The 13,251-nt window shown below is 40.3% G+C and overlaps 1 protein-coding gene across 1 annotated transcript in view; it reads right to left on the reverse strand.

The window, feature by feature from the left end:
- LOC124266479 (golgin subfamily B member 1-like) overlaps positions 1–13,251 on the reverse strand; it is a 153,812-nt gene that overhangs the window by 13,958 nt on the left and 126,603 nt on the right. Inside the window, 8 exon segments of the mRNA XM_046701269.1 lie at positions 1,196–1,258; positions 1,676–1,741; positions 2,144–2,815; positions 4,492–4,688; positions 7,807–7,936; positions 10,207–10,470; positions 11,029–11,940; positions 12,322–12,802. Of these exon segments, the coding sequence (XP_046557225.1) occupies positions 1,196–1,258; positions 1,676–1,741; positions 2,144–2,815; positions 4,492–4,688; positions 7,807–7,936; positions 10,207–10,470; positions 11,029–11,940; positions 12,322–12,802 (2,785 nt within the window).

Consider the following 13,251-nt stretch of genomic DNA (forward strand, 5'->3'; position numbering starts at 1 on the left):
CAATGCATCTTGTTCCTAGCTAATGGCCAGTATGTCTTAAGTCGGCCGAGTATGTCCGCATTCCGCCCAAAAATGGTGAAAAAAAAGAAAATACCCCGAACCTTTGGTGTTGGACTGGAACTGAAACTGAAGTGTCGTGCGCCACACTTTCCCGTCACTTACCCTCTGGCGACGGCGTGTGGCCGGTGGGGGCTGGCGACCAGAACACAAGCTCAGTATCTCATGACAACCTCATCGCTATACAATGGCCACTTTCTGGGATGACTCCATGGACATTACGGTAATGATCCTAACAAGCTCAGTATCTCATGACAAGCTCATCGCTATACAATGGCCACTTTCTGGGATGACTCCATGGACATTACGGTAATGATCCTAACAAGCTCAGTATCTCATGACAACCTCATCGCTATACAATGGCCACTTTCTGGGATGACTCCATGGACATTAATGACCCTAACATGACTCTACAACTGGTCCACAATATGAGTGGGCATCCATTTTTATATGATAATGAAAATTCAATGCAAGTCCAATCTGTCCTAATGACTATGTGGAGAAGTCTTTTATATATACATTAAGAATTTAGAAGAACATAAAGACATGGAGCTTTTATGGGTAACAACTTCTTTATGTTGGTAAAGATGTTTCAGGGCTATTTCTTGCACCTTCATCAGGACACTATACAATGCAAATGACTCCATGAGTTCTGGGCCTTGACCACAGGCTTACTACCTGCCTGTTAGGATAGGTTTGCATTTACAAAAATGCATGGAATGACTATTTGGAAAATAATGACTTGTACCATATATCACCCGTCCCATTAATATGCCATTTACCCATTTTGAAGCCTTCAAAGTCAATGCCAAATTATATCTGATTGAAGCACATAAGCATGGTGGTCTTTACCATGGCAACATAGAAGAATTGACTTTAATATTTTATATATTGTTTAGCTTGCAAAACTAATGACACAGAATCACAATGTATTTATTTCCTTTTATGTTCTCATGCAAGATGAACCCAATTACTTTGATGACGATGAGAATGAGAAACATGTTGTGATGATATGATGTACACGGCAAAATCACCCTTGCTTCAAAACTAACGGTTTCTCTCCACAGCATAATCATAATCCAAAGCAAAAATGTAATGATGGAGATAGCTTTCATAAATAAAATGTAATGTAACTTACTTCATCTTTGACATTCTTATTCTCCTTCTCAATAATCTCAATATGCCGTGGTTTCTCTAGAGCCTGAATAGAAAACACACATGTCAATGCAGACAGAATAAAAAAATTCCCAGTCAATAGATTAAAACAGATCTATAGACAGAAGTTCACCATAACATATGACTAATACATATTTATTCCATTCGCCAAGACAGTGATTCACCACGACTCAAGGACAAGCTTATAGTCACAGAAGGCTTTTGAGTCAATATGACATTTACCACATTGTCAAAACCCACTACCATAAATATGCTGGTGGTGACAATCACAGGCTTCTGACATTTCCTAGTATCAACTGAAAAATGTGAATAACTGTTGCTATTTTACCGCAAAAATATTAGAACGTAATTCCTTGTCATGTTGGATTTCACAAATATGTTAATCATATTTCACAATGAGCCGAGATAATCAGCGACTTCCACTATGTCCGTCTTGTGTTACCTTATGTTTCCAAGAAAACACAGTATCTTCTTCATCAGTCCTACTCTCAGCTCCCGAGCTCTTGGACTGAAAACCACAAGCCACATGATGAGTAACAAACAATACAGCTGAGTAACACGAGCAATGTGTGTTCAGTCTCTGTAACTTTCAAACTTTGGACGTTTCCGTCTGAACAAAAGAAACCACAACCAAATGACAATGTTCCCTATGTGCACCTTTCTGAATGTAGACACAATGGGGCTGAAAAAATTACATGGTACAGATTCTTGTTTCCTTCTCCATTCAGAACTCCCTGTTAACTTTCAGTTTTAACGTACAAACATCAGACACATCCATGTGTTAGGAAATCAAAAATGCCAAGCTAACTGGCTGATTTGACAATTCTCCAGATATCATCTGAATCAGGTTTGTTTCAACTGCGTGAGGTATTACAAGAGATGTGATTATATATTTAGTGAGAGGACTCACCTGCAGTTGTCTCTCAAGCTGCGCTATCCTGTCTCTAATGACCGACCCCCTGGATGTCGAGAACATTGATCCTGTTCCCATGGTGCCCTGCCCACTGTCGGCAACACTCTCAGCCGACACTGTCCGAGTAACCTGGGCAGACACAGGGGGCGCTGTTTGCAGGTGAGGGACACGCTGACCTGCTGACCTCTGAGTCTCGTCAGCACTACCGTCCAACTCTGAGCTCGGTAGATAGTAGGATTTCTCTGCGAAATTTCCCACCTTTTGTGGCAAAGATGGTGGAAGCGATTTTGGCAAAGGCGGAGCATGCGATTCAAAGCTAGTATCCTTCGATGCTCTAGCTCGTTGCAGCTGAGGGCTTGACCTATTGGAATCCGTGTCATTCTGTGATCGGTAATGGCTGTGCTCACTCTCCGAGTTAAGGGTGAGACCTATTATTAATTCCTCCTGACTATCTGTGTTCTTCCTGGGGGAGGTGGAAGGAACAGCCTTGGCAACACTCTTCCAGTTGCCAGACAAATCTGCTTTCTTCTCCAGACGTGGTTTCTTAGATTCAATTTTCTTCCACTGCTCCTCCATCACAGATTCAGCATCACTAGATTCAAGATGGCCGCTTCGGCCATCTTGAGAAGCAGATACACGAGGGCGGGTGTACACTCTGCTTCCTTGCACCTGTAAAACACAAAACAATACATTGGCATGAAAAATATACCATAGGAACAAGAATAAAAGAATCATCATGTAACATCGTTATGTGATTGTGTTAAACAGCATTTCATTTTTCATTTGAGTTTGATGAATAATCATTTAGTAAAGAGTGCATTTTAGTCTTTGTAATAGAAATAGTTTACCATCATCTTCATTCGACTATAAAGTCATATCTAACAGGTCAGTACCAAGACAAACCCAACAATCAAGGCAGACATTCCATCACCAAATACAACATGTGTTTCAAGAGCCAATCCAAAGACAGACCGCGCAACTACTTTCAAGGGACTGTGCCACCAAGTTCTGGTTCAAAACATAATTAATCTCAAATATATCTAAAAAAATAATTTTCAGGAACAGAAGTGTTAATATACCCTTCCAAAAGAGGAATATAGACAAATATTGACCATGACCACCTCTTAAAGAATGTCATTACAAAAATAACAAGACAATGTCGATTCTTTCAGCAGTTTTATGTGTAACATTATAAATAAAAATTCTTATTAAACTCAGAATTTTGCATTATCATTAAAAATGGTAGTTCTATTTTCTTAGAATGTGCAATTAAGTGTGTATTTTTGCCCTACACTAAAACTAACAATGAAACTCCAAATTTACCTATGCAGGTAACTCTGACACAGCTAATGTCTTCTATAATCTACTATCAGTTCTACATAAAGATCTGGAAACAGGGGAGGTAACCTCAGGATCCAAGGGGAGACAACTGCATATACCTTTACTGGATGCAGATCTAATATTGCTCCATCAAGCACCACCAGCTTGCACTCAAGATGAGCATAGCTCTGAATCCAAATTCACAATAAAACCGTTACACAACTTCAGAGATCACATTGGTTAATTAAACAGTTGCCATGATGAAGTGATTTCAGTGACAAATTGAATAATGGCTACCAACCAATGTGTAATCTTCAAAAACCTTGAGATGACAAGTTATTTTGAGTCAGTGCTTATTGCATATGTGAAGGATGAGAAATGTTAAGGATGCATGTTGAACTAAGGAAAATGATGTAAGTTAGTGCGTCTTATCTTCACTCTAGTCCGTAATGACACATTTTAATCCAACCATAAGTGATGAAGCAAAGAATCAGACAAAATGTCAAAAGATAAAATGGGTAATATACCAAACAAAGAGTGAATTAATTTCAGCTTTGCAACAAGTTGCATGTTGCTTACAGCAGAAGGGTACAAGAATAATGCAGTAACGTAGTATGCATTGTAACAATTTCATTGAACTGTATGATGTCAGCATCAGAAAGTAGAATTTGAGGGAAATATGTAAATGTGCTCATTTTCATCCATTTGCTACAAATTAAGCAGGCTAACATGCAGACATTACTATGTTTTCTTATTGCTAATTGCACTATTAAGTATTGCTATCTATACCAGCTCGCCCCAGCCTCAAACTATGTCTCCCTGCCACACCTACTGTGTATGTATCAGATATATCTGACAGGAACAGTCCTCATGATTCCCCAAATATCAATCCTGTCTATAGCTCACCAGCACATGTCCAGCAGGCCAGCTGATGTGTGACCTTGTACTGACCAAACATATAAATACCAACCACCCCATGTCCACAACTGTTTCTCTAAGGCAGACATGATGTGACTGTAGCTCACCTGATGCATATTTTCTTCTTCAACACTGCTGAGGTCTGAGGGCACCTGTTCCTCAGCATGTATGGCCTGGGGTTGCAACGCTGCGGTCCCCACTGGCCTGGTCAAGCCTCTCATTGTCTGCATAACCCTCTCTGACTCCAAGGACTGAAGACCTCGTGCTGGGAGGTTCTCACTGGATGAGCCCTGAACAGATGGATCTGGAAGAGATATGGATATTGGTGAGGTGAGGTGAGGTGAGGCAGGGTGACATGAGGTGAGATGACCTTGGGACTTCCCTTACAGAGACTACAGACAGGAACAGTGTGCTATGTCTATTTCTCGGTCAAACTGATACAAAATTTACCCCAATATGGAATCTTTACTCAAACTACCGCCCGTCACTCTCATGATTAATTCATGTCAGTATGTGCAAGTAGGACCTTAGCACCAAATGCTTGGGAACTTCAGTCAATCCAGTGATGTTGAATCAAGATGAAGAACACTGATAAAAGTCATGCTTGTTTGTAACTTAGATGAGTAATTGATTCACCAACAGCCAGTTCTTAAGACAATTTCGTCAATGAGCAGCAGGTGTTAGTGTGAGTCAGGCAGCTGGCACTGTGTCATAATACATCGACCTCAAGGACTGATGCTCATGCTATTAACCATTAGTTATTTACACCCTACCACAGCGGTGATATTACTGACTTGGATTCAAAACGTATTTGGCCTCGTTCAATTTCAGTGAAATATTTACTTGATGAGATGCAGAATGCGAAGGCACAAAATTACTTGTCTCACAATTATCACGACTGTTTTTCTTAATTAGGAGATAAACATCATGTGTTGGCCAATTTCTGGGAGTTATTGAGTATTTGACGTCACCCCTGCCGACGACGTAACAATATAATGGTGTGTGCGATGTTTGTACATATTAATATGCAGCGAATGGTCTTGCAATTTCCGTGAATCGAATACCATTCGATCATGTTTTTCAACCAATCAGATTAAAGAACACATTGACTTTTGGTTCACAATTAAGTTTAACAATATTTATAGGTTGCCATGACACAGTTGGGATATATCAGAGTCTGACACAAAAAGTAGTACAGATCAATCGCTGTACAGTTCACTGGTTTCATAGCAACAAAATGTACAAGTTGGAAAACCAGTGTCTCACAAACTGGGGAATAATGACACAATCTACCGGCTCACAAAGTTTTGGAAGTCACTGTACCCTGGTGTCACCAAAGATTCCATACACAGACTCACTAACCAGCAAGGCAATGGTGGCCTTTGTTACAAGATCTCATCCTGAAGTAAGTTGAAGTTTGACAACAACACTTTCACTGTGACCGCAAGCACACACACACAAACACACACACTCTCTCTCTCTCACACACACACACACACTCTCTCTCTCTCACACTCACACACACACACAATCACACAAAATAGACCCAAGAACTTTACAAACCCATGCTAGAAGGAACTTCACACATATTCCACATGTGGTAATCCAAATCAAAGACTGCTGTTCATGTATCTAACACACAGATGGAGATGTGTATCACGTCCCATAGATCTGCAGTAACCATCTGTGTAGCTTGCCATACATTACACACTGTCCCGCCAACACCTTACATGTATTGATCCTGTCTATACTGCACTCTTCCTTACACGGAATCAAGTCATTGGCTTGAGATAAATCTCCCTGCTTTTGAGACTTGTGATTTCAGCTTATTGTATCCTGTACCATTCACATACATCTACATGCGCTGATCAATATGGCTTCTCACTGTCACGTTTAAACTTATATACATGCCCGGCACTGTTAACCCTTTAACTCAGCAACACAAATCTGCTGGCAGTTAAGTTGAAGGGTATAAATGTTTGTTGTTAAACCCCAACACAGAGATATTCCAACTTTATGACACCAGCCAATAATCTGATCTGGACCAAACCAGTGATTGATATTATGAACACTGTTAGGTACCGATTTAGTTACTGCTTCACAGACTCCACTCACCAGGACATGGTATAATCACAAATTGAAATAAAGTATCAAAAATATATTCTCTCCTTAATGGATTAAAAACAAAGTCACGTCTCTGGGTCCAAAATATTTTCAGGCAGAGATGATTGCAAAAAATTACCTGTACAGTGGAAGCCCTCTAAACCAGCATTTGTTGGGACCAGCACAAAATGCTGGTTTAGAGGGTGGTATATGATCATAAATTAGCTTCTACCGGGACCAAATTCTAGTGCCGATATTGAGAGCATGCTGGATTGGAGGGCTGCCGGTTTAGAGGGCTTCCACTGTATATTAGATCATACTATCCAACACTACAAGATTTACTTTCAGTCCCAAACAACACCCCTTCCACAGTGATAACAAACAGGCAACGATTTCACATACTCCACAGTGATATTGATTTTCATGACTCAGGAAGGGTTAACTCCACCTGTTGCTAGAGCCTACAGCGACAGCTTGAACATACTCACTACACGCTGATCATGTTTCATAATACCAAGTTCAATCCATCTCCTAATATCACCCCATACATCAAGGTCTGACTCATTAATCGTCCATAGATAGATAGCTGTCAACTTGTTTCTGGTATTGTCCTAGATCATCCATGGCAGAGATACAACGCCGTGACTGACAGTTCCACAGGTGAATTGTTTGGAAGGTAATTAAGCTGTATGTTTGTGTTGATATCCAGTTGATGACTCAATCTGTTTGTTTATTTATAATTGGCTACGTTTAGCTCAGTCAAAATTGTGTTTATTTGAATAAATCATATTTTTTTTATGCAATTAGTGAATTTAGTGATGATTTTGACACTAATGAGGGTATTTCATGTCAACAAAACAAAAAACACATGTCCTACGGGATAAACAAATGCCTCCATTGCAGGAAGGCATGAGAGACTAACTACAGATGAATTAACTACAGCAATATGGAAGAATCCATTAGTAACAATTTCGAAAGATAATAAACTATACTTGTGGGAACATGAAAGACAAAATATTCTTTCAAACTTCACATACTGAGTTTAACCTACAGCTAATTGAAACAGATGAATATTTCAAATGAATGAATGAATTAATGAATGAATGAATGAATGAACAGAGGTGGACAATCAATCAATAGCACAAGCCACACAGGGAAGTAGAATGACAAAATCAAAGCACCTGTTACTGGTCAATTCTTAAAACACGCATGGAATCCCATGTCATTAAAAGCCTCCTGATGTTGTATTTGTGCAGGGAACATATATATACATGCATGCCAGGAGATGACAATCTGACAGAGTGGTCTGTTCTACTCACCTGAGTCAGGGTTCAACAAAGAGGGCACCTGCTCTGATGGCAGGATTTGTTTGAGACGCTGCAAGATGTTCTCGTAGGATTGGATCCTCTTCCTACATACATCCAGCTCCACCTCATGACCACACGAACCCTGAAACATGGCAACACATGATGTGATCTGAGTGATTAGAACCCTGAAACATGACAACACATGATGTGATCCGAGTAATTAGAACCCTGAAACATGACAACACATGATGTGATCCAAGTAATTAGAACCCTGAAACATGACAACACATGATGTGATCCGAGTAATTAGAACCCTGAAACATGACAACACATGATGTGATCCGAGTAAATAGAACCCTGAAACATGACAACACATGATGTGATCCGAGGAATTAGAACCCTGAAACATGACAACACATGATGTGATCCGAGGAATTAGAACCCTGAAACATGACAACACATGATGTGATCAGGGGAATTAGAACCCTGAAACATGACAACACATGATGTGATCTGGGGAATTACAACCCTGAAACATGACAACACATGATGTGATCCAGGAAGTTAGAACCCTGAAACATGGTAACACATGATGTGATCCAGGAAGTTAGAACCCTGAAACATGAACTTAGTAACACATGATGTGATCCAGGAAGTTAGAACCCTTAGAACATGACAACCATGAACACAACATGAACCCTGAAACATGACAACACATGATGTGATCCAGGAAGTTAGAACCCTGAAACATGACAACACATGATGTGATCCAGGAAAATTAGAACCCTGAAACATGACAACACATGATGTGATCCGAGGAATTAGAACCCTGAAACATGACAACACATGATGTGATCCAGGAAGTTAGAACCTTGAAACATGACAACACATGAACAGGAAGTTAGTAATTAGAACCCTGAAACATGAAATGTGATAGAACCCTGAAACATGACAACACATGATGTGATCCAGGAATTAGAACCCTGAAACATGACAACACATGATGTGATCCAGGAAGTTAGAACCCTGAAACATGACAACACATGATGTGATCCAGGAAGTTAGAACCCTGAAACATGACAACACATGATGTGATCTAGAAGTAATTAGAACCTTGAAACATGACAACACATGATGTAGATTAGTTAAACCTGAAACATGACAACACATGATGTGATAGAACCTTGAAACATGACAACACATGAGTGAATTAGAACCCTGAAACATGACAACACATGATGTGATCCAGGAAATTAGAACCCTGAAACATGACAACACATGATGTGATCCAGGAAGTTAGAATTAGAACCAGGAAATTGAAACATGACAACACATGATGTGATCCAAGTAATTAGAACCTTAAAACATGACAACACATGATGTGATCCAAGTAATTAGAACCCTGAAACATGACAACACATGATGTGATCCAGGAAATTAGAACCCTTAAACATAACAACACATGATGTGATCCAGGAAATTAGAACCCTGAAACATGGCAACACATGATGTGATCTGGGAAATTAGAACCTTAAAACATGACAACACATGATGTGATCCAAGTAATTAGAACCCTGAAACATGACAACACATGATGTGATCCTGGAAATTAGAACCTTGAAACATGGCAACACATGATGTGATCCGGGAAATTAGAACCTTAAAACATGACAACACATGATGTGATCCAGGAAATTAGAACCCTGAAACATGACAACACATGATGTGATCCAGGAAGTTAGAACCCTGAAACATAACAACACATGATGTGATCCAGGAAATTAGAACCCTGAAACATGGCAACACATGATGTGATCTGGGAAATTAGAACCTTAAAACATGACAACACATGATGTGATCCAAGTAATTAGAACCCTGAAACATGACAACACATGATGTGATCCGGGAAATTAGAACCTTAAAACATGACAACACATGATGTGATCCTGGAAATTAGAACCCTTAAACATAACAACACATGATGTGATCCAGGAAATTAGAACCCTGAAACATGGCAACACATGATGTGATCCGGGGAATTAGAACCCTGAAACATGACAACACATGATGTGATCCAGGTTATCACAGACATGAAATGTAAAAATTAAACTGCATGACTCCTGAAACAATATATTTTTTGTGTTGATGTTTATTAATGTCTCACTCTGCAATATTTCAGCTATATGTAAAGATTGAGACTGGACCAGACTATGCAGTGATTATCTCATGAGCATCAATAATGATTGGACAAGATGACATGCAAGAACCAAGTCAGTAAGTCTGACCCAATACCTTTATTTGCCACTAATGACAAGCATGGGTTGATGAAGATCAATTCTAACTCTGATATTCACAGGTTGAAACACTATTTAATCCCCCATCAAAATTCCAGACATAGTTTTGACATCTTACCTTGCCCTGTCTGAGCTGTACCACTGTGTCTCGGAGATGAGAAACAAGTTTCTCGGTCTCAGACAACTGACGCTCAGATTCTTCGAGCAAAACCATCTTTGCCTGCACTTGTGCCAACTCCGTTTTCGGCACTTTTACTATGGCTCCTTCATCATCATCCGAAAACTGGGCAGTCTGCTTGAGCTGATTCTGAAGGACCACAATCCTCTTGTGACACTCCTCAAGAGTGCGGGGGAGCCTCTCCCTGGACGCTCCCTCCAAAGACTGAAACACAATGTCAGTGTTTATATATTACCATGTATAATAACACAGCATGTGTTCCTAGTTCTCAACAACAATCTCCTTCTCCTTCTGCCTTTTAAGATCATACAAGTTATCAACATCTTCCCTATATAATATACATGTATATCAAACTTTGAAACATCACTTCCAGCCACTGAAATACAACTGATGACTAATCTGTATCTGTTTACAGGCTGTTGATGCACATTGAGGACATATTAGGCTGTCATCATTCCTTGCATGTCAAAAGAATGCTATGTCTATGAGTTGTATTTTCCTGCATAAGCAACCTTAAAGATACTATCCAGCACTAAGAATGGGTGAGTGAGTACGGTATTACGTCACTTTTAGCAATATTCCAGCAACGCCATGGTGGAGGACATCAGAAATAGGCTTCACACATTGGAAGTATGTAGGGAATTAATCTCACGTCTTCACTGAAGGACAAACCACTAGGCTACTCCACTGCCCATCAGCTCTATGAGAATCTATACCAATACCATCAGTCCAAACCAACAGAAAGGTTCTCCGGTGTCTCACCTGTTTGCCACTGCTCTCCAGTTCCTGAATCCGGTACTTGAGTTTGTTCTCACTCCGCTGTAGATTACTGATGCGGTCCTTCATAATAGCTTCAGTCTGCTCAAGTTGCCTCACTTTAGCCTGAGAGTCTATATCTCGCAACTCAAATTCCTTCAAACGTTTTTGCAACACAGTTTCGTTCTTCTCTGAACTCTCCACCTGCTGTTTCAAACCGAGTTCTGAGTCTTTTGTTACAAGAAGCTGCCTGTTCAGCTCTTGCACATTTCCCTGAATGCCCTGGATGTGATTGTACAGGACAGCATTCTCCTCCACGGCTCTCTGTAGCCGCGTGGAAATGTCCATATTCATCATGTCTAGTTCGGATATCTTACTATTAGCTGCTGCCTCAGAGTTTTCTAACACCATTAACTTGTTCTGAAGACTGACTTCCACATTTTCATAATTCTTCACCCTCTCATACAGAGCTGTCTCAGAGCTTTCCAACTCCTGACACCGAAGTCGAAGATATTCTGACTTCTGTGCCAGAGTCATCTTCTCTGTGGCAAGCTCCTCTAGCCTCTTTCTCAGATTAACCTCTGAAGCAGCAAGCTCTTCTACAGTCATTTCCATGTTTTCGGATTTTGCAATCCATAATTCCTCATCCAGTTTGAGTTTCTTGACAAGTTCGCGGAGTCTCCTCTCATGGATCTGCAGGAGATGTGTCTGGTCCTCCATCTTGGTTTTCTGGGAGTCCAGATCTTCACATTTCTGGTAGAGTTCCGACTCTGCAGCCTCCATCTTTTCCACCTGCTCCCGGAGCACCTTCTCCGACAGCTGCAGCTCCCGGATGCGAACATTCTGATCATGAATGGTCCCTTTGTCCCTCCGTGCAATCTCATGGAGCTCCTCTCTGTCTGCTTCCAGTTCAGATATCTGCCAACATTTCAGGAAATGACTCAAAGGTTATTGACTTACTGACAGATCTTTACAACCAAGAAATAATGAATAGGACGGATTTTGTTTATTTGCTTATTTCTTTTATTCAATATCACTATCATGAATATTCTATTTGAGGTGTCTGTTAAGAATCAAGTTTGGACCACACAATGCAGTGACTGACATCCCCAGCGTTGATACAAGTAATAGGGATACAATGACATGCAATGGAGTCACTGAGCCCGATAGCCCAGTTCATTTTGTGTTCTATGACAAGCATGGTAGCTGGCACCTATACTCCATGAGTTGAATAGGAAGGAAACTGTGACAAGCTGTTCAAGGCAGCTTTACACACATCTCACTCACTCACTCACTCACCTGTTCTCTATGATGCTTGTCCAGCTTCTCCAGTTCACGGATCTGCTGAAGCAGTACATCTTCTGGTTTGTCCAACATGTTGTCTGTTGTCTCTGTGGCAACAGGTGCTGCCACCTGGCTAGTCTCAAGCCGTTCAACTTTCCTCTTCAGAGATTTCTCTGACTGCTCAAGTTGGTCCACTTTTCTGGACAGAACCTGATTCTTGGCATCTTGTTCCAGTCTCTCTATCTGCTGCTTCAAATGATGTTCACGTTTCTTCAAGGTATCAATCTTATGGAAGAATTCTGCATGATTTCCATCACACTTCGATGCTGGTACGGGTGGTGGTTTGGCTGACCTATCAGAGTGTTTTATTTTCTTTCTGAGATCATCTTCTACAAGCTGAAGTTCAACAACCTTTTGTTTAAGTCTTGCTTCTGATGCTTTGAGTTCAATGACCTGGTGTTTGAGTTTTTCAACACCAACTGGACTAACTTCAGATCTGAAAGTAAAAGAGATCATAATGAATTTATCTGAATATATTCAATGTCAACAAAATAGGTTTGTAATAAAACAGTGAAAACATAAATCTTTTGTTTATCTGACATAAGAGTTGGTAAGGCTGAGAGGGATATTGCAGTCAGTTCCTGTAACAATGATATCACACACCTGAAGAATATTTCTTGTTGATAAAGAAACATTACTACTATTTACACGTGACACATGTGTAACTGAGCGAGCTGGGTTAAACACCTCTATTAACAGTGTTCCAGTTCTCTGTGATAGGTCAGCTTGACGTGGAAGGCAAGCCCAAAGTGATGCAAGTGTAAAAATGTCCTGAAGATGGGCATACATCAGAATGGATGTGTTTCTGTGACTGTAGTTCAACTGTGTAAGTCCTAGTTCAACTGTTTAAAGGTAGACTGTAAATGATCATGGCTGGGCTCAAAC

This window comes from Haliotis rubra, unplaced genomic scaffold, assembly GCF_003918875.1.
Source record: "Haliotis rubra isolate DU_JTF1 unplaced genomic scaffold, ASM391887v1 Scf126, whole genome shotgun sequence".
Taxonomy (NCBI): domain Eukaryota; kingdom Metazoa; phylum Mollusca; class Gastropoda; order Lepetellida; family Haliotidae; genus Haliotis; species Haliotis rubra.